The following is a 20,811-nucleotide window of genomic DNA, read 5'->3' on the forward strand; positions in this document are numbered from 1 at the left end:
AATAAACAGTGACACAGGCAACAGACACAGAGTTTCCGTCACGTTGGAAATTCTGCAATGTGTCTACATTGCCTGTTGCCAACCAATCATAGTATTCGAATTTTTTGGGTTGTAATTAACAATTTTATGGTTATTTTCTGTTCCTATTGCCTGTTGCCTGGCATTGTGCAAGGGGCTTAAATCTCGCGTAGAGAAAATCGATTATTTAACCATTAATTGGCGCTTGTCTTGATCGCCGTTAATCGTGCGCTTCGCGACGTTCAATAAAACCCCCGGAATATCTCTCTTCGCCCTGAATTGCGGCGTACGCGAGAGAGAGAGAGAGAGAGAGAGAGAGAGAGAGAGAAATGCTCCATTTATCAAGACATTTATCGTTCGCGTTATTGAAGTCGCTTTTCCGATCGCCGATCGGAAACATCGTGTGAATTTTCGAAGTGTTCGGTGGCAATTAATCGTTTCCCGGTTCTCGAAGCGCGCGGCGCGCCCCGGGTTTTGCGGTTAGCGTGTCGCGCGCGCGTCGGGGTGAAGTTACCGGGAAACGGTGGAAATTTTTTCTACACGTAGCACAGCGTGTCAGCATCTCTAGTCGCGTCCGTCGCGAGTGTTGGAGTGTCGGTACGACAAACGAACGCCATGTTCCGCGTTGCTCGTTTATCCGTCGGGACAAAGTGGCGGGCTGTCATTCGCGCCCGCGTTAATTAGCGCGCGGCATCGTAATTAGCGATTTTCCGGGCAGATCCATGTCTAGGGGCGTGAGCGTTCGGAGCAACGGAATGGCGCCCTCCAGGAACAACGATGTCGGCGATTTCGACGGTGCGTCGGGCTGGTACGTTCCTTTTTTTTTATTATATTCGCGGAATTAATTGTTCACTTGTCGCTTTAGCGATGGATTTGATAATCATGCCATGCCCATTATGCTCTGGCATATTTTTTCGTTTCTCACGTCGTCTCCCTTCGATTTAGAATAATTTAGCTAACAGGATATATTTACTCTTAATTATACCAAATTACTTTATTCTTACTCTTATTTTTGTAAGAATAAATTGCATTTTTGGTTGATGTTTAAATATATCTACCGATCTATCAATTATAATTTAATATATTAAATAACATTAAATATAATTCAATGTTAATAATTAATTAACACTAAATAAAATTAAATGATAATAGTAATACTAATAAATGCAACTTTTAAGTAGCTTTTAAAAAGCTTGAGATAATCATCGATAAAATTAATCAGAATTTAGTAACTTTTAAAATATGCTTAAGTATAGTGCGAAAACAATAGTTATAATTAATACGTATATAAATGTTCTACGAATCTAGGATGCCCAAAATATTTGTCTGTAATATTTTACTGACAATTTATTTTCATGAAAAGAAATATTTCATTTTTTTTCATGTAAAAAGTTTCGAAAGCAAAAATTTCTTGATTATAATCAAAACTTGGATTAAAATTTTGAGCAAGTGAAATTTATTGAATTTTAAATGAATAATATTTTTAACAACTCTTATCATTTAATTAAATAATTGTTTATCAAACTTAAAAATCTCAATTTATATATGATGACGAAAGGAGCGTAGCACGGACGAGCTACGTTTGTGTTAAACTTACTCTATTGGAGTTAAGTTTGAGCAATGTCGTCGATTCAACAATTTCTAAAAATACGTGTGATAAGGCAGTGTTCGAGTGCACCAACCAATCGAATAACGACGGCGGTAAAGGAGAAAGGACCGGGCCAGTCGTTGAAAAGGCTGCACTTAACGCGGCGGATATATATCGCTCTGCAGGATGGGGTGGAAGTGAAATGTGGCTGCGCTTACCGGGCCGGTTAAACGTACTATTTATTGTCCGGTTTCCTTCGGAGATCCTGCGTCGTCCGTAAGGACACTATTTACCAATCAACTGCCAGAATTGTTTCCATTCGTATTAAACGCTCCACGCGACAGACAATCGTAATGCCTTTCCAAACTTGACAATATGTTAACCGGTTAACGCATAGAAATTATTTAAAAAATTATACTAATCGGACAATAACTTATTAAGTTCCACCTTTTAAGTAATCTACCCTTTTTATTCTGCGTGATCAATTAAGAAAACAATTAAGAAAAAACAATTATTTTTCTTGTATGAAAAATATAATCTAACAAATCTCACTTCGCGCGCGTTAATTGTTCATTCCTCTTATTGCTCTATATTGGCGAGGAAAAGACACATTTAATCCATAAATTACCATTTCAAACAATGGTATAATTTTGTCGAGCTTAAAAATGTACTTGACTAGAGAGCAATGCATTTCCGCGAGAACTGCAGCTCGAACTGCAGTGACTCTTAAATATTACATTTTCTTATTCGCTGCAGAGAATTCATGCGGTCAATGCAGTAAAAAGTCTAAAAAGTTCATGAAAGTTCGTTTTATATACGTTTAGAAAAAGAGAAAATTATTTCTTTTGTTATCAAAGATAAAAATGAAAAATTCTAACTTCTATACTATATATCGACTTTAAAGCAATCATTTAACAATATTACTAGAAAAGCAAAAAAATACAAGTATATAAAAAGAACTCACTTGTTATGCGATACGAATGCACACAATTTATCTTACCTTTTGATGTAGTCCCGATAGAAATTGCAGCTGAAACTTCATTTTCGCCGTAACACTTTACGAACTGCCAGTCTTCTCTTAGTTTCTTCAGCTTCTCCTATTACATATGCATAATATAATGTAAAATACATCTTAGACGATTTATAATTTGTGTTAGAACTTAAGATAGTATTTATTTTATTTAGAACTTTATGTGTCGTGCAACACAAAAAATAATTATATAATCCTTCTCATAATTATAATTATGAGAAGGATTATATAAAATAAACATATGTACATTAAAACACACAAACGTTCAATATATTACGTACATATAAAAGATATATTAAAATACGCATATATATACATGAAAATACACGACATAAAACTTATAAATAGAAGTGCGTCAGATTTTTCAGTATAGAAATTATTTAAAGTGGACTTAACATAATACAACGTTTTAGTGATAACAATCTATTGGAAATTGAATATAATAAGTATATTTTTGTATACCTGCAATTCTACAGAAACCGGTTGTTTTGCTGATTCACACTCCTTTTCCAGATTAGTGTAGTTTTCTAACACATCTTTTACTTCCATTTCGCGATCTTCAACTTTAGACTGAAAAATAAATAGTTTTTGTTGAAAAAATTATAAGATAAAAGGGCAACTTGATATATCTTTTTTAATTAATATTAATATTAATATTAATATAATTATGCAAATCATATTATAACTTACCATAATATTTTTAATCACTTCATTACGCTCGTGCTGCGGCAGGTCTTGAGAAATGCTCAATCGCGTTCGTGTCTCCATAACCCATGCCATAACAGCATCCAGGGTACAGATGTATTTTCTAAGCGATGCAAGTTTGCATTCCACGTATTCGCGGTGGTTCGAAAGATTTGCGTTAGCCTAAACAAATAGCATTAAACGCAAAAGTGTTTATATGTATCGAGTTAATAAAATTTTAAAGATTACAATATTAAAAAACTTTATATAAATAAAACCTTGTCCATATCCGCGAGAAGTTTGTTGCTCTCGTCTTCTTCTCTGGGAACGTTATGTTGACTTACTAAGGTTTGCAAAGTTCTTTTCCGAGATAGGAGTTCTTCTTCCCTCGCCTACAAATATTCCATTAGATTTTAATAAAAAATAACGTAACTTATTTTATTGTTATATTTTTAACAACTTTGGTTAATATACACTGACGAAGGCATAACGAAGGAGAATTAATTTATGTCATAGATACTTTTAATGTTAATCCGTTATCTATAAAATAAGATAAAGAACGAATATATGGTCAAACTTTACTAGGAAGCGGTTTGAAAGTGAGAGTTCAACGCTATTTATATCCTGGCACGATTCGGCATGTGCAGTCATGAAATGTAGAGATATTATTAGGACAAGTTTCAGTTTATTTGATTATGCTGCGCCGAGCTGTAGCCCATAGGAACTGAATCTTGGAGAGAATAATTCCGTTACTTATCCGAGTCGCATCTAAACAGAGCGCTCTAAAGAGTGTTTTTTAATACTACATCTTCTTCAGTGTTGTACATCTTCATATATTTTGTGTGATATTATTTTGAAAGCATAAGTGATTTTGTGATGCAATAGTGATCTTCGCGAAAGTGAATGTGTTACACATGGAAATTGAGTCACTATATATAACGATATTACGATCTATTTAAAAGTTGAAAATTTCTGTACATTTGAGGAACAAAAATATAGATAATGAATTTTTGATTGCGCTCACACACAGTTATTCTTGGATTAATTCTATTAAAATAATATAAAACATAACATTTCGGAAATAAACTCAAATAAAATGTCTCAAAACTATATGCACATTTACCTTAATTAACGATAGTCGGATCGATAATGAGGTTTCGTCTGAAGGATTTGCTGCAGATACTAAAAGAGTATTCACTTGTTCTATGATATTATACGCCGTTTCCAAAATCCTGCCGTCGTTGTTCACTTTTCTCTCCATGGCAAAGTTCCTTAAATAATACATTAATGCAAATATATTCAAAATGTGACACATAAATGGAGCATATTTTAATATCTATTAACAATATTTTATATATATGACAAGTTACTGAAATTATTGTAATCGAAGTTATAATATCTATTACTGTTTTACACGAAAATGTGATTTACAAGAGAAACTCGAAGATGTTCGTTTATTCTGAGGTTATTCTGAGTTGACTGACTTCACCACAGCAGCACAGGCAAATCACAACTGAAATAGCTCAATGCTGGGTCGAGCTTTCCTCGCAATACCACATACTTGTCTGCATTAGCAGGTCATAACTTCTTACTTAATTCATAATTCATAAATCGTAAACAACGGCTATTACTTAACTATGAAAAGTCATATATTTATTTAAGATGTCTAAATAGTAAAAAAAAAGCGGATACAAAGATCCATAAATAATTTTGATCTATTCTAAAGTCTTGAAAATAACGTATGTCTTACTTACTTTTCCTTTCGCGCGTTTATTTCGGTTACTAAATTGTTCCAACGGTGCTTGATATTTTCGATTATACTCTGTAATTCTATTACATCTTCAGTGGAAGCTCGGCTAGATATATCTGTACTCATTATATTAATATTATTTAACGTTCTTTGCATTCTTGAAACTTCTTGTTCTAGTTCGAAAGTTTTCGTTTTACTTGCTTTAGAATGACTGAAAACGTGACACTTCTTTAAAGCGTCTTCCATCTTATCTAACCATTCCGAAAATGTCTGGCATGTGTTATGAAGTTCTCTCCATTTTTCGTAACATTTAATCCATCGGTTATGTCTTTCCATGTAACTCTGACTAACGCCCGTCCATTCGTCTTGCAATTTCTCGCTTAAATGTTTTATTTGATCAGACTGCTCTCTTTTGGCTTGCCGCGTGACGCTTTCGCAAACGTAATTTACTTCGTCGATACTTGGCTTCAAAATATTTAAAGCATTATTAATTTTCTTTAAGCATTCTTCTTGGCTTGTAAACAGCTCGTAATCTTTACCATTCAGTGGCAAAGAATTCAAAGATCGCGATACGGTCGCTATTGCTTCTCTCAATTTGCTGATGCGTGCGATAAACTCTTGCGGATTAACGCCACCAATATCCTAAAAAAATAATAATAATAAAATAAATCCCATAAATTTTTCAACGAATTTAAAATCTTTTAATAGTAATTAATTTAACTACAATATATCTCACAACAGTATTGAAACATACCAATTCTACTTTCTTATCAGTCACGTGTTTGTCCTTGTCTTTGCTACCACTGAATCTCTTGAGCTGTGAACTAACTTTTTGCCAACTGCTATTAATGCTACAGCATACTGATTTCGAATAGCCAACATTTAATTTTTCCAACTTTGCAGCTAACTCATTCAGCTTATGTATTTGTACTTGTTTTGCATCAAATTCTTCAATGATTGATTCCAATTGACCCTCATAATTGTTAGCCTGTTCGAGCTTCAGTGGTACATCTCTAAACCAGTCTTCAAATTCCGTAATTATGTTATTATATTGTCGTAGAACTTCTTCCGCTTTTTGTGCTTGTTTTCTGCGCGTTTCAATTTCCGCCATAACTTGGTGCCATTTGCTTCTCAGCTTATCTTGATGTTCATTTTTTATTTTTTCTGCCCGTGCAGGATCAGTCATATGTATCGTCATAACTAAACCGTCTCCCTTACTGATTAAAGCTGCTGCATCTGGGGCAAGAGTACTAATCTCACTTTTCAATATCTGTAATACATGAAAATATAAATTACATATTATACAAGTAATACTTTACTCATAAAGATAAATTAATTATACAAACCTCAAGACGTTTAGTAGGATCTTTCTCATTAGAGATACCACTGATACTCATCAACATAACATCCATCCTGCATAGCATCATTTGTGCTAACTGTTCAAATTCCAAAATATTTTTCTCTAACGCTGTTCGAGAGACAACCATCGGATTTTTGAATAACGGTTTCTCATGAACAGCTTTTGTTTCCATTTTATGTTGCATGACTGGCCGAGATCTCTCAACTTTCATCTGAAAGAAAAGAAAAATATGTTGTGTGAGACATAATTCCGAAGAATTCTTATAATTAGGCCTATATAATCGAGATTTGGAATAAATAACAGACTGGTTGACATGAATGCCGCGTCTGTGCGACATGCATGTTACCTTGTCCAAGAGGTGCTCAACATGCTCTCCTAAATTAGTATCCTCTCCATCTGAACTGGAACTACCAACATCAATTTCTGTATCGTCCGAAAATATTAATGCATCGTCTGTTTCCTTATCGCTACCGTAAAAGCTTTCGCAATCTTCTAACGTGTCATCTTTTGATAGAGACTTTATACGTTTCAGCAATGGTGACTTTTTATATAGATTCTCTTCTTCGCTACGACTCGCGTTACCAATATTTTCACGTATTACAGAATGTTCAGTACTTTTCTCAAATGTCATTTTCTTCTGATTATTCCTGTCTCCTTGCATCGCGACTGACCTCTGTGCCGTAACACACTCTGTTTGTTCACTAATTTTTACATCAGATTTCTCAATTTCTTCGTTATCATCTAATATAAGATACTCCGCTACACTCTCTATATCTTTCCATGAGGATGTTATCTTAGGTGATTTATTTGATCTTTCTTTTAATTGTTGATCTACCTTACTACATTCAGCATTTGAAAATCCTGCGTCGACCTCTTCCTTTCTTAATAGTGCATCGTTAGAAAATGTACTTTTATTCGAATCGGTAACAGTTTCCTGATCAGTGTCTAAATCTAACTTTAGTATGAGTCTTTTAATATTTCGCGCAGAAGGTTCAATTGAAGCTTTCTTTTTTAAAATTGGCACAAGTTCTTTTTTCTTAACAATCTGTTCCGCAGTACTGGTAGAAGATGTTTTTCCTTTAACTTCCTTGTCTTCCGTATCAGTATCAATCGATTCAGCCTCTGTCTCGGTATCTTCAACAATTTCCACCCTTTCGACTACTTGCGGCATCAATCCGACACTGACATTAGCACTCGGCAAGATTACATGATCTTCGGGTGACGCTATTGATTTTACAATTTCCATTTCTTTCACTTCTACAATTCGAAATGGGTTCTGCTGTGCGCAAGCTGCGCTAAAGTCCATCTTCGTCTCTGTTGCTGTCAAAGTATTGCTAGATACCTGAGAGAATAATTTACTGTTTTTGGACAGAAAGAATTCTTCCTCATCAGTCACATGCATGTCCGTATCGGAACAGGGTGAAGACAAGTCGTCGTCAATCTGAACAACTTGTGGTTGAGATGTTTGAACAACATCGGGGACGGAACTCATGTCTAATTTGCGTCTAACCGTTCTACTAACGTCAACAATTCTAGTTTTTACTTTTTCCGACTTAGCGGAAGACTTCCTGCTTCGATGAGGCACATCAGTGGGCGAGCTTTCAGGCGTATTAACAACAGCACATTGATTATCATCAAATGCAGGATTAAAATATCCTATCCCGTAAATTTCATTATTCTCATCTATTAATTTGTTTTCTTTTTTGGCAGGATGTGCGGAAGTTTGTTCCAGCTGTTTAAATAATTTATTGCGTCCAAAATTGTCTCTCCCCTTAGAAGCTTCTGCTTTACTTTTTATTAACAAATTGTCTGTGATTTTGTGGATCCATTCCTGTGAAAATATGATAGGTGACAGAAACTTCATGGACAATCGACAGTTAATGGAAAGAGCATGTTAATAGTGGAACAATATTAAGCATGGTCTAATGAAAGTGACAATGCGATTCACTGTGCGTATAAAGCCGAATTTTTCGTGTATATCCATCACCAATGCAAAAATCTCTGAACTATCACTCAGTTAGATTTTTTTAGCTTTGCAACTTGTCTAAATTCTCCATAAAAAATAGGTTTTGTACAAGGGGAGAGACAATACGACAATACCATAAAACAATCAGTAAAAATACAAATCCTTCCATCCACCAAAATATATACTTATTTTGTGCCAGTAATTACACTATTTACAGAGATAGAGCCACCTCTTGGACAGAAACGAGATATTCCATACTATCGAGAAGTAATATAAAAGTATAATAATATAAATTTAATATATACATGTTAATTTGATATGTTAATACTCAAAAATGTCTCGAAAACAAAAAATATAATATTAATTTTGATACGATGTACAAATAATTTATAGAGAAAGTAACACTTATTAAAACACATATAGCTCCATTTAAATCCTGCTGCAAAAAAAGAATGGGGTATGACATTTCTGATATTAGAAATTTTCGGAAATTTTCGATATTAAAAAAATTAATATTTAATAGAAAGTGATAAGTCTTTCATAATAAGTCTTTCTTATGTATTAATGAAGATATGTTTCATGTGATAGAGAGATATACGTAATGGTACTAACAAGCACAAGCATTACATATACCGATTGTTAAAGTATAAAGCAAAGAATAAGCCATGAGCGAATAAGCAATGAATGATAAAAAATTGACTTTAGAAAAAAGATAATAGATAAACAAATTTCACAATTTTGGGTGAAAATTAGGTACATACTTGTATTCTGTTAGAGATGTCTTCCCATTTTTCACATACTTCGGCTACTTGGGGATAAAACGCATAACGTTGAAGCTGATTAACTTTCGGTTTTGCTTCTATCATTTCACTTTGCACAGCCTAATAATGAGATAATGTTAAACACATTTAGAATGTTTTATCAAAATAATTATTTTATACGTTAAAGGATAAGAAATATACATAATTTCGTACATATAGTATTTTAATATTATATACGAGAACATTTCAATACCTTGCACTGTTCAAAGTGATGTTCTGTAAGTTGATCAATTGGAACTGCATCTAATTTATTTAACTTCTCTTCAACTTGTAGAAGCCACGCATTTATTTCGTCAACGTTAGGTTCATCCTTTTACGTAAAATGAAAAAAAAAACATATATATTTATTTAATATTCAGATTTATAGTATTATATAAAAAACATTTACCTCTGAACCTTGACAAAGTCGCAATCTCTTTTCTGTATTAGCTAATCTCATAATTACATCGGACATTTTTTCCTTAAGATACATAGGATCGCATAATTTTGAGAATTGGTTTTGCGATACAAATAATTTGTCTCTTATAACATTGAGACGCGGGATTACTTCAGTTAGAGTCTCCTGTAATGGCATGAAATATAAATTTCACAGTTTGTAAAAAGACATTTATAATTCAATTCAAATGTAAAAACACGATTAATACTAAATGTTGTTTAATGAATGTTATATCTGAATATAAAAACGTAATGAAATATATATATTATTAGAATTTATATACTTACTCGTACATATATCGCATTTACCGGCAAATCGGGCATGCTTTTTTGCGTATCTAGTTCCTTATTTATGCTTTCGATAGACATATTAACATACGCCATATTTTTATGCATGTCGCGTGATAAATCTAATGCCGATTCTAATATAGATTTAAATTCCGTTATGTGAAGACCAAGCTACAACAAATTTAAATATTTGAATTGTTTTTTTGATATATTCTTTTCTAAAATTAATAAAACTTAAATACCTTATTATATAATTCCTTTAACATGTCAATTCGCTTTGAAAATTTATCTGGTTCGGGAACCGCTTTATCTTCGACTAATTTTCTTCCAGTTACGATTATACATTCAATTTCACTTTTAATCTCACTTAAAGTCTGATAAAAACGCTGTAAGACAATGAATAAATTATTGATGTGCATTAGTTTATTAGATTATGCAATATATGAATAAACGTGTAACTTAATATTACCAGACAATGTTTTAATTGACCCTCGATGACTTCGGGATCTGCCGATGATAATTCTAGCAAACAAGTTGCTTCTTCTATTCCCCTGAGTTCTCGTAAAGCTCTCGATAATCTAGGTTCTATATTGGTCGGACAACGAAAGCGTTGAAACTTTCTTTGCACTTTAACATATTTCTGTTCAATTAGGGACATTTGTTCTTGGAGTCGAAGTGCCGCTTCTTGTTTACCAGAAGCTTTGTACGATTCAATTTGTGATGCCATTTCCTCGAGCGTAGCACGCTGTTGTTCCAATTCTTCCATTAATTTCTATGGCCATAATACGTAATTATACATAAGATAAATAATATCTATTGTTCTATTACCATATATATCATACTTCGTGACACGCCATATGCATTAGTAAAGTTTTATGTTCTTTTTATGATATAATTAGTAAAATTTATATAAAAGATGCAACTTTTAATAACCACATTCTTTCGATCATGCTATTTCCGTGATTTCAAAATCGGTAGATACATGTAGAATAAAAAATATATTGATACCTACCCAGCAAACACAGAATACACCCAGTAAGCAATTTGATGGCAAATTGTTGCCAAGATGGCATCAAAGATTAACCTTTGAACGAATTTGATGCCATCTTGGTGACAATTTGCTATCAAATTGCTTACTGGGTGTATTCTGTGTTTGCTGGGTATCTTCTGATATCCTTGTTTTTTTAATTTTTAAATTATTTGTGTAATATATTTATCATAGTAACTGTATATGTTAATAAGACTTTTAAATGATAATTATTCACAAGCAACAAAACTGCAACCGATACAGTTCTAATATTTTTAAATTATATATTACTTCTTTAATTATGATATGACATAATACATATTATTTTTTTCATGGACAGACCTGGTAATCGTGAGGCAAATCATCAGCAGTGAGGTCGCAATCAAGACGTGCAGTTAGTACGGAGTCTATTTGTGTTAAAGAATGCTGAAGGGCAAGGATACGCCCTTCCGATTGTTGGGCTTGCTTCACTGATCCTTCCAACAGCTTGGCCCGTTGCCCTGCCTACTCAAAACATAATACTCTATCTTTCTAACTAAACTAACTTTACAAAGCAAGTATTAGACTTGCAATGAATGATCATTACTTTTCTCAGCCAAGCAAAAACATAATAGATTATATTATACAATTGTATATGTATACATATATATATATATATATATATATATATATATATATAATTATACATATAATATTTAAAGATTTTCTTTAATGTTTTGTTGCATATCTATTTATACTTTTATTATATTATAGTTAGGATAATTTTCGCACGAACATAATCTTTCTGAGCAATCTGTAATAATGCTACATGCATGGTTACAAGCTGTTAAAGTCTCAAAACTTAATGCTTATGCTTAACACATACATACATTTCGATAACATAAGCGCTTTAGAATATATCTTAGTATTATAAATCATACACTTTATATTAGTAACAAACATAGATCTCTATATCTATGCATGTGTATGCATACCTGCTTGTTTAAGTTTTCCCATCGATTTGTTAATCCCTCTACGTCTGTTTCAATAGAATGAGTCATAATATTACTGTCAATAAGTTGTTTACCAATTTCTTGAATTTTCTCAAGTCTAGATTCCGGATGATTTCGTATGTAATTTTCTAAATCCTAAAATATAATATATATAATTTTTTAGTGTATGTTGTGTGTGTATTATACGCAGAAAGAATTACATAAAATTACATAACTTTAGAAAGAAAAAATTCAATTTTTTCCAAAAAGTATTACTAAAGATACTAAATTAATTTTTTAAATTTTAATTTTTATGAGTTAATTACTTGATTTAAATTATAGGATAATTATTATCAAATATTTGAACAATTTACTCACATCCAGCTCTTCCGAAATTTCTTCGGCGTCTGCAGCAGTTTTAGGCGATTTTTTTAATCGCTTGTCTAACTTATCCAACCAATCACTTTCTTGTGCCACTAAAGCACGAAATTCCCCGTACTCATGACTAGCATTTTGTAAATGTCTATAGCGTTCGTATATACGATCTGTAACATCCGTCCATCGTGCATTTAAGAAAGTGAAGCGTCTACCAAGTTCTTGAACGGATGATCCTTCTGAACTTAATAGTTTATCATTTCCCATTTCGTTCAAGTTTCTAAATTCTTCCACTCGTTTGTCAATGTTGTCTTTCAGCGCTTGATATCGACCACGAACTTGAAACAGCTCAACTGAAGATGTTATTCTTGACTCTATTGGTATCTCCTTTTCTAAACTTGACAGCCACTTTGTAAAATCCTCTATACCATTAATAATCTAACGAAAACAAAATTATTATGCAACAAAAAATATTTTATATTTTTATTTATAAAAATCATGTATACTTACGTTATCATTTTTCTTTAAAGTACTCTCATATTTGTCATTTAAACTTTTAGCCTCGTTAACAATTGTGTTCCATTTATATGTTACAGCTTCCAATTTGCTATTTAACAGGCTTGCAAAATTAGGTTCAGATTTTTCGAGTATTCTATTTGCCAATAATCGAAGTGCTTCTAATTGCGGTTTTGTTTTATCTATTTCTTGAGAAAACAAACGAATTTGCTCTAATTTATGCTCCATTTTTTCGACATTATCCATAATGTTGTCTTTAGATAAATTTTCTAGATACAATAATGATTTTTCCAACCAAGATTCAAAAGTAGAATGTTCAGTATTAAACGTTTGCAAAATTGTAATATCTGAAACATACATTGTAATAATAAATTTCTTATGAAGTCATAACATAATATAAATATAATAACTAGATAAAAAACAAGCACTTTTACATTATATTACACGTATTTATATTTATTTTCTATTTACTTTTGGTAAGAGTCTGTTGTTTCTCTTCCAAAATGATAGGAATATCACTCCATTTAGTATTTAAATCTTGCAATTCATCTTTAAGTCGCTGTCCTGAAGAATCATCATTTATCTTCGCTATTAAATCTTGTCCAGTAGAGTTAACATATTTGAAAGTTTCTTCCTGTTCTTTTAACGAGCTTTGTATATCTTTAAATCTTTTTATTTGCTCTTCCATAATTTTCTCGTCTGACATAATTATATGTTCTGACAATAGAACACTTTCCACATTATTAATAAACGATATCAGATTGGTGACTGCCTCAATGTATTTTTTAGGCGGTGTTCGATCAATGGAATTAGTTATTTCAGTCAATCGTTCGGATAACCTGAATGTTACATTCTATTAAGCAACACATCAAATTTATAATATGTATATATTTACAATAATACTTACATTGCATACAAATTCTCCCACTTAGTCAAAAAAGTTTTTACGTCTGCGTCCATATTAGTAGTTTCTGTAACAGCAACTTGATTTTCTGACAATTCTTTTGCTTTTTCAAGTATCTTTCTTATGCGCTCATCATGGGATTTCATTGATTTTATTTTAACCTAAATAAAATGTTTTAAGATTAAGATTAAAATAGCGTACATTCATATTAAAAATTAAATTATATTAAAGGCAATATTTTAGCTTACCCTAAATGGTTCTATTTGATTGTTTTCTTTATTTGTATCAAACCACTTGGTGTAACTTTCCAACATCAAATTTAGACTAGCTAGTTCAGTCCGGAATTTCTTTACTTCCTCCAGATAATCTATGCGTCTCTTTATCTCATGAAGACGATTATTTGTCGCTGTCCAACAATTTTGTATGTCTTTAATCTTGGATTCTTCTTCTTCAGTGGACTCGTTCGCATTTTTTAATTCATCGATAAGTCGTTTACCAATTTCAAGAACTTTATCATATTCATTTTTATGCGAATCCATATCTGTAAGAGTATCTTTATAGACAACTTTCTTCTCTTCCACGCTTAATTCGTCAAACATTCCTTCCGAACGGCCAATTTCTAAATCGACGTAATCCAGCCATTTATATAGTTGAAGTAATGCCGATTCAAACTCATGTTTAGTAGTATTATCAACACGCCGTTTCTTTGAATCACTATGTGGTGTTGACTGAAAAGAAAAGTATTTTATTAGTCACGAAAACCGAATACAAAAAATATTGAGAATAATAAGAAAATATATACGTACTGTTGCAGTAATCTCTTCTTTATATGCTATACTTGTTACCGTTTCGGACATCCATTCGTTTCCTTTAATAGTTGTTATGTTCTCTTTGGATTTTAAATCGAACTCAAATCCAGAATTTGTTATCTAATGCGCAATATAATAAAAATATATTATTTAAGAATTAAAGAACAAAATATATTTTAAATGTAATATTCTAAAATCTTAAATTACCCTTTGGGATTGTACTTCCATGATTTGTCCAACGGCTTCCCATCGATCTTGCAGATTTTCGATCTTTTCCAAAATATCCGCGTATTCTAAAGACGAGCTGTTACCATCTAAATCCTGAATTGATTCTTGTAGAGATGTTAATTTCTTCTGATTTATATCCATTTCTGCTTTAAGAACTTGCAATTTCTTTATTCTGTCTAATACTTCGCCAAATTCGGATGCCGGGTTAGCTTCCATTTGCTTTAGTGTAATTTCTGTTTCGTTCAACCATGCTACCAGCCTTTTGTAATCATCAGTAATATTTTGCCAAAACGTAGATAAAGATTCCAATCGCTGGCGCCGCTCCTCTTTCCACCGGCAGATGTGACTCCAGCGTTCACCGAGAGCAGACAATTGGTCTTCCATTTGCGCATAAACAGCCTCGGAATTTTCTTCGTCCACAACCACCACCATGTTCCTCATACCGTCGACTACGTCTTGTTGCGCATGAATATCTTGTTCTAATTCGTTAAGATGTTTCAGTTGTTCCGCGACGGTTGATGGATTTAATTCGGTTGCTGCCATCAACGAAATTCGATCTTCAGTTATTGTCAACCATTGTCGTAACGCATCTAACTGAGCCTGTTGCATTTGCATCAAGACCTAGAAATGATCATAGATTACATTTGTAAAAAACTAAGAAATAATTGAATGTATGTACTAAAAATACTTCTCAGCAATATATTATTTTTATCGACAAAATAGATGTAGCATACTTCGTGAATTCTTGTTTGCCTTTCCATGGCGCGCATTCGAAGTCCTTCCCAACGAGAATTTAGTAAAGACATTTGCACACGAACTTCGTGCTCTTCATCTTTATGCAATCCGCCTTCAGCTAACAATCTTGCACCTTCCTCCAGAACAGTTCCTACTCCATCTTGATGACCGGATAGTTCCATCAAGAAGGTTTCATGCTCGTGGAATTGTTGTTTCAGTATGTCTAGAGTCGAGCCCGGCTCGGGGGCATGATTCAATTTATCTTCTGCTTCCAAAAGCCACGTTAGAACATCTTCAAGCGCAACCTGATAGCCGCCAAGCTCGACGGAAACATTTGTAGCTAAACTCATCGGGCGAGATGCTGGCATTCCGAAATTGCCGAACGTTAAAGTAGTCTGTAAGTTAATATTTTTACGTGTCATATGTTGAAAGGATATAATTCTCTGGCTCATTTGCTAAATCACGATTCACATACCTCTGTGCCTGGTGTTGTAACGGGACTAACTGGAGTGCTGTCACTTGCGATTGAAAGATCTAGTTCACCAATGTCGTCCCCCGAATGTGGTAACGATTGAAAGAGGCACATAACGTACATCATTATGGACTTTTTATCCGGTACTGAAGTATTGACATCTAAAATAAAATATAATATCGTCATATAAGCGTATAATGTCGATGACTTGCTCTATAATCTGACAATTTGACAACCAAAATATAAGTAATATAATGTTCGAAAATTTTCGTATCAAATACACAAGATGCAAAAGCTAAGAATTATTGTTATTGTATATAACGCAATATATATATGTAGAACTTGTATTGTATATAACGCAAAATATATGTAGAACGTGTCTCGAATTAAATTACCTTCGGGATCCAAAAGACGTTCAATACCAAGATGTTCTTGTGCGAGCCGAAAAGCATGATCCAATCTAGCATTTGGATGCTTACGCGCGATATTATTGAAGTCAAACAAGTGAGGTTTCCATTTATGTAAGATTGCGTTAAACGCTAAGCCGTCCGACCAAGACGTTGTAAAATTTTTAATATCAACACCAGGATAATTCTAAAAAAAAAGACGATTATAAAGATAAAATTATTATTGCTTTATTTTAATGAATTCGATACATGTTTATAATATTTTTACATATTACCTGTGAGTTTTGACGACACCAAGTAAGAAGTGTTTTTTCTAAATTGGTCTGTTGTAATTCTGTCATTAGATCTTTCAAATGATAATGTACCTGTTGACATTAATAGAAAAGTTTATAATAATGAGAACTTACATATGATAAATACAAATTATCGATATCCTAAAAACGATTATAAAAATCCGAATAAATTTAGCTAAGAATGCTTTAAAGATATTTTTTATTTCTATTTCTGTTGTTTATATTTTCTATTTCTATTTCTATCATTTATAAAATAAAAAAAAATGTTTTATACACGAATATCGTCGGCCTCACGTTCCATTCAAATCTAAATTAAGAAAACTAAATTCAATTCTCATTGAAAGTAAATGATTCATTAATTCCTCCAATATTGCTGGGTTAAAAGGTATTTTGTATGTCACGCTCGTTCGACTTAAATCTATTTCATTCAAGGAGTCTCCAATATCCTTTCAATTTGAAAGTAGAAAATAGTCTCGTATAAACTGACAGTTCCGTTCCATATATATAATGAATTAAAACTTCATGACATGAACGATCTATACTTAATATTGATCAAAGGCATGTTATAGTCAGATTTTAATTTACATAAGAGTTTTTTTTCTTGATGCATAATTAGAGAAGGTATTTCCAAAATTATAAATAAACTGAATTATTGCAAATTGAAATAAAAGAGAATTCTGTTGTAATTTGTACACTTTAATATTTGTGTTATCGAAAACTTACTTGCCAATGAAGAATAATACTCCACACCAAACCAAGTGTCAATTTAGGATTACCATCGACAATGTCATTGCTACTAATATTGACAAGTTTCACCTAAAATACATAATATTATACAGCTTTGACAGAATTTTATGATTTACTTATATAAACAATATCTTATAATTAATATTAAATAAAACAAGATTTATTTTCGCCATCTGCTTCTGTTTCGTGATTCTGTTGACTAGTGATTCTTTTTAGCTGTTAAATATTTCTAGCATAATACAGTTGCAGTTCAAGCATAAATGTTGCAGTTATGTACTTACGTTATTTTGTTCAAGAATTTGCAACGCTTTATTAACATTATTGAGATGATGCACTCGCATCCGACCGCGTTCTCTTTTCTGTAAAATAAATATCTTTGCTATTATATTATCCGCGCTTTAAACACACCTTACTTATACCTGGCACTCACTTGACTTGTTTTAACATAAAAGCTACTAATTCTATACGAGCCATTGTGCAAAATAAATTTCAACGATAAAAGCCAACACCTGTGTAGGGGCAATGCAAATGCTGTAACACGGTATTATATCTCGGGAATGGAACATTCTTACGCCTACCGCGCATTCGTAATCGTGCACTCTTATGCAAATATCCCCGCGCGATGCACGCGCACCTGCTCGCAATTCGCCACGGCGAACGCGAGTGTGCTGACGCGGTGCATGCATGAGGAATAATTTTATTAGGAAGTGCCGTCGGCCAAGAGAGATGTTCTAACGATCACCTTCGCGCGATCTAAGAGCCCAAGAACGCTTTCGACAGTCTATCGCCGACGTGGAAAAACTCGCGCGAAATCACGGATCGCCGCTAAGCCACGCTAGGCGATTATCATGGTGTGCGGCATACTTACATAAGTCTTAGAAGTGAGCACTTCCAGGAGTGACAGCAAGCGATTTCCATCTCGTAAGTCGATGAACAGATCGCTGATCGGATCGTGTTGATTCTACGGAAAGTAAGACAGATTAAACATCCGTCTCGCGGTTTTTTCATCGCTGGAAGCTGCCCTCGACGAGCTATTATATCGCGTTAGGAGATAACGAACGGAGAAATATGAACACGCGTAACAAGTAGATGCTTATTACGTTCCTCCACGCATGGAGAGATTTAAGAGCGAAACTCCTCTCGCATATACCGTGCACGCGGGACAGCCCCGCGAAATAAATGGTGTGTGTATAATAACAGACGAATGGTAATTGGACCGAAGAAGATCCTTTACCTTGAGAAGCTGCGAATTTATCCATTTGGCGAACGTCTTCTTTTGCACGTCTTCTCGCTCATCTGCAATATTATTATCACTCATTATAATTAATAAACTTTTGGGGGAAATTTAGCAAATCTTTAAAATATTCTAAGAGAAATACAGAAATACTTCATTACGTAATATTCAATATTAATATAAAATTATAGAAGTTAAATGTCTTTCCATGTTATTTAATATAATATTATAACCCGATAAATTGATAATAAACGTACGAGCTCTCGAGTGTACATACTTATTAAGTATATAATTTTAGGAAAATGTTAATTAAGTATTACTTAATTAACATTTTCCTAAAATTTTCCCAAAAATGTCTTTTAATAAACCGATAATTTTTTAATATTATAATCGGTAGAAATCAAAGAATTTCTTAGATTTTCACGTTTTGTATGCAAACATGTATATAGGTATGAATTAAACAAACAGATTAGACAATCCAATCGCGATAATCGAATTAACAAATTAACAAATAATGAATAACGTATGCTTACTTCATATCAACATATGTATACCTTTACAATCTGACATTATACATACATACGTGTGATTAATGAATGCTTATTCCGCGTGTATAATCTGTATCTTTCTTTGCTTACAATTTAATCATACAGTTACATCGTCAAAAATTAATCAAGTTTATGGTTACTTATTCGTGAAATATTTCTCTTATTGTACTGAGAAACAGTCGCTAAACCATGATTCAGAGGCAAACTGAGATGTATGACTTTTTTGATAACTAAAATAAACATTTATTCCACGATGTGATTTATCTGTATTCCGGGCAAAATTTATCTCGGCGAAGAAAAGATTTCGCGCGAATGTCACTTTGTCTCGGGGATCCTCAATTATTCGTTACGCGGTCTATGAACAGAATACTTAGAATACTTTCGCAATTCATAATACATTAAGTGGAGCAACAGTCGTTGATACGCTGGCGGTTTTACTCGCTCGTAAAATTATTGCCGACGCAGCACGGCGGCTCATCATCATCTATCGCGTTGACACTAGTTGACCTCGGTGACTGAAGCAGTAAACTCGAAATTTAGGTCGACCGAGCAGCAAGCCGCGAATACTATAAGTACCTGTTCATTTTATCGGATTGCTAAGTACACAAGACGGTATGCCGCATCGATCGAATGCTCGTCATCATCATCTGCGCACGGTGGCGAATTGATCGGATGCTGATTTCATGCGTCGTGATGCAACCGGCTTATAAGGAAGCTATATACGAGCGTCGGCACGCCCGCGCCGATAAAAATAGAAAGATAGGTGATGTCAGCTTTCACGCATTTTGGAATGTTTATATGATGTGAAGAGAATCGTTACTCCCGCACGTTTCGCGAAATATATGTATATCCAGCATCGTTCTGACACGTTTGGAGAATTATATTTAGACGAGCGACACGTGGCACTTGCATCGCTGCAATTAAATTAACGCCACGCATAAAGAACTTGTAACCACCTCGCAACGCAAGAGAGGATCTTGTCAATGGTAATTTTCAAACTGTATAATCCTGTTTGTTTATCATTTGTCACACCACTACCCGAACAAAAAGTCTCGGAATACATTCTATCGTATTTCCTGATGGATAGTGGTGCAAAAAATGTACAAATATTTTTAAGAACATTTTTAAGAAGAAAATTTTATGTCGATTTCCAAACGCAGAGATCGGGAACTTTCTTTCTGCAATGAATGCAAGGCACCGTTCGGTGCGGTCCAGAAGATCGACTCCTCGTTTGGAATCTGGAAGTCATCCATAGTCGATAGCGCACTTTAACGAGCCTTAAGGAAAACACGCTAACCAACAGACATTACCGATGAATGAATGAATGGACATACTTGTCTCTCAGGAAACGTAGTTCACGTGAGTAACGTGCAGACGCGGGAAGAAATCGCAAATGGTGATCATGTACTTAAAAGTAAAGTAAGTCGTGAGATCAACGCACGCAAAGACAATCTGTCTCGTGCGGAAGTCGGTCGCCTTCGAGCTTACCTCACGAAAGCTCAGAGTCATTAGGGAAATACCGTCATTAAGAATAATGGGATATCGATCCAGAAGACAGAAGAAGGGTAACATAATTTTTTAAATTTATCATTGCATTATATAACT

General features: G+C 33.5%; 1 protein-coding gene across 9 annotated transcripts in view; it reads right to left on the bottom strand.

Annotated features, from left to right (window-relative positions):
• LOC112464527 (dystrophin-like) overlaps positions 1 to 20,811 on the bottom strand; it is a 455,372-nt gene that overhangs the window by 416,910 nt on the left and 17,651 nt on the right. For 7 of the 9 annotated variants that reach the window (XM_025031559.1, XM_025031561.1, XM_025031560.1 and 4 more), the window contains 32 exons: positions 18,659 to 18,720; positions 18,293 to 18,385; positions 17,706 to 17,783; positions 17,401 to 17,493; positions 16,660 to 16,749; positions 16,373 to 16,571; positions 15,981 to 16,138; positions 15,505 to 15,900; positions 14,750 to 15,391; positions 14,540 to 14,662; positions 13,982 to 14,461; positions 13,737 to 13,894; positions 13,301 to 13,668; positions 12,824 to 13,176; positions 12,317 to 12,751; positions 11,942 to 12,094; positions 11,310 to 11,471; positions 10,410 to 10,712; positions 10,183 to 10,326; positions 9,941 to 10,111; positions 9,606 to 9,779; positions 9,411 to 9,527; positions 9,158 to 9,277; positions 6,777 to 8,261; positions 6,417 to 6,641; positions 5,825 to 6,340; positions 5,075 to 5,712; positions 4,444 to 4,591; positions 3,599 to 3,712; positions 3,327 to 3,503; positions 3,099 to 3,206; positions 2,607 to 2,703 (listed from right to left, as the gene is read on the bottom strand). In XM_025031559.1, coding sequence (XP_024887327.1) covers positions 2,607 to 2,703; positions 3,099 to 3,206; positions 3,327 to 3,503; positions 3,599 to 3,712; positions 4,444 to 4,591; positions 5,075 to 5,712; positions 5,825 to 6,340; positions 6,417 to 6,641; positions 6,777 to 8,261; positions 9,158 to 9,277; positions 9,411 to 9,527; positions 9,606 to 9,779; positions 9,941 to 10,111; positions 10,183 to 10,326; positions 10,410 to 10,712; positions 11,310 to 11,471; positions 11,942 to 12,094; positions 12,317 to 12,751; positions 12,824 to 13,176; positions 13,301 to 13,668; positions 13,737 to 13,894; positions 13,982 to 14,461; positions 14,540 to 14,662; positions 14,750 to 15,391; positions 15,505 to 15,900; positions 15,981 to 16,138; positions 16,373 to 16,571; positions 16,660 to 16,749; positions 17,401 to 17,493; positions 17,706 to 17,783; positions 18,293 to 18,385; positions 18,659 to 18,720 — 8,580 coding nt within the window. The remainder of the gene's footprint in view (positions 1 to 2,606; positions 2,704 to 3,098; positions 3,207 to 3,326; positions 3,504 to 3,598; positions 3,713 to 4,443; positions 4,592 to 5,074; positions 5,713 to 5,824; positions 6,341 to 6,416; positions 6,642 to 6,776; positions 8,262 to 9,157; positions 9,278 to 9,410; positions 9,528 to 9,605; positions 9,780 to 9,940; positions 10,112 to 10,182; positions 10,327 to 10,409; positions 10,713 to 11,309; positions 11,472 to 11,941; positions 12,095 to 12,316; positions 12,752 to 12,823; positions 13,177 to 13,300; positions 13,669 to 13,736; positions 13,895 to 13,981; positions 14,462 to 14,539; positions 14,663 to 14,749; positions 15,392 to 15,504; positions 15,901 to 15,980; positions 16,139 to 16,372; positions 16,572 to 16,659; positions 16,750 to 17,400; positions 17,494 to 17,705; positions 17,784 to 18,292; positions 18,386 to 18,658; positions 18,721 to 20,811) is intronic. The other 2 variants (XM_025031567.1, XM_025031568.1) reach the window with 2 other exon arrangements.

The sequence above is a fragment of the Temnothorax curvispinosus genome, unplaced genomic scaffold (assembly GCF_003070985.1).
Source record: "Temnothorax curvispinosus isolate PA1 unplaced genomic scaffold, ASM307098v1 QBEX01014279.1, whole genome shotgun sequence".
Lineage (NCBI taxonomy): Eukaryota > Metazoa > Arthropoda > Insecta > Hymenoptera > Formicidae > Temnothorax > Temnothorax curvispinosus.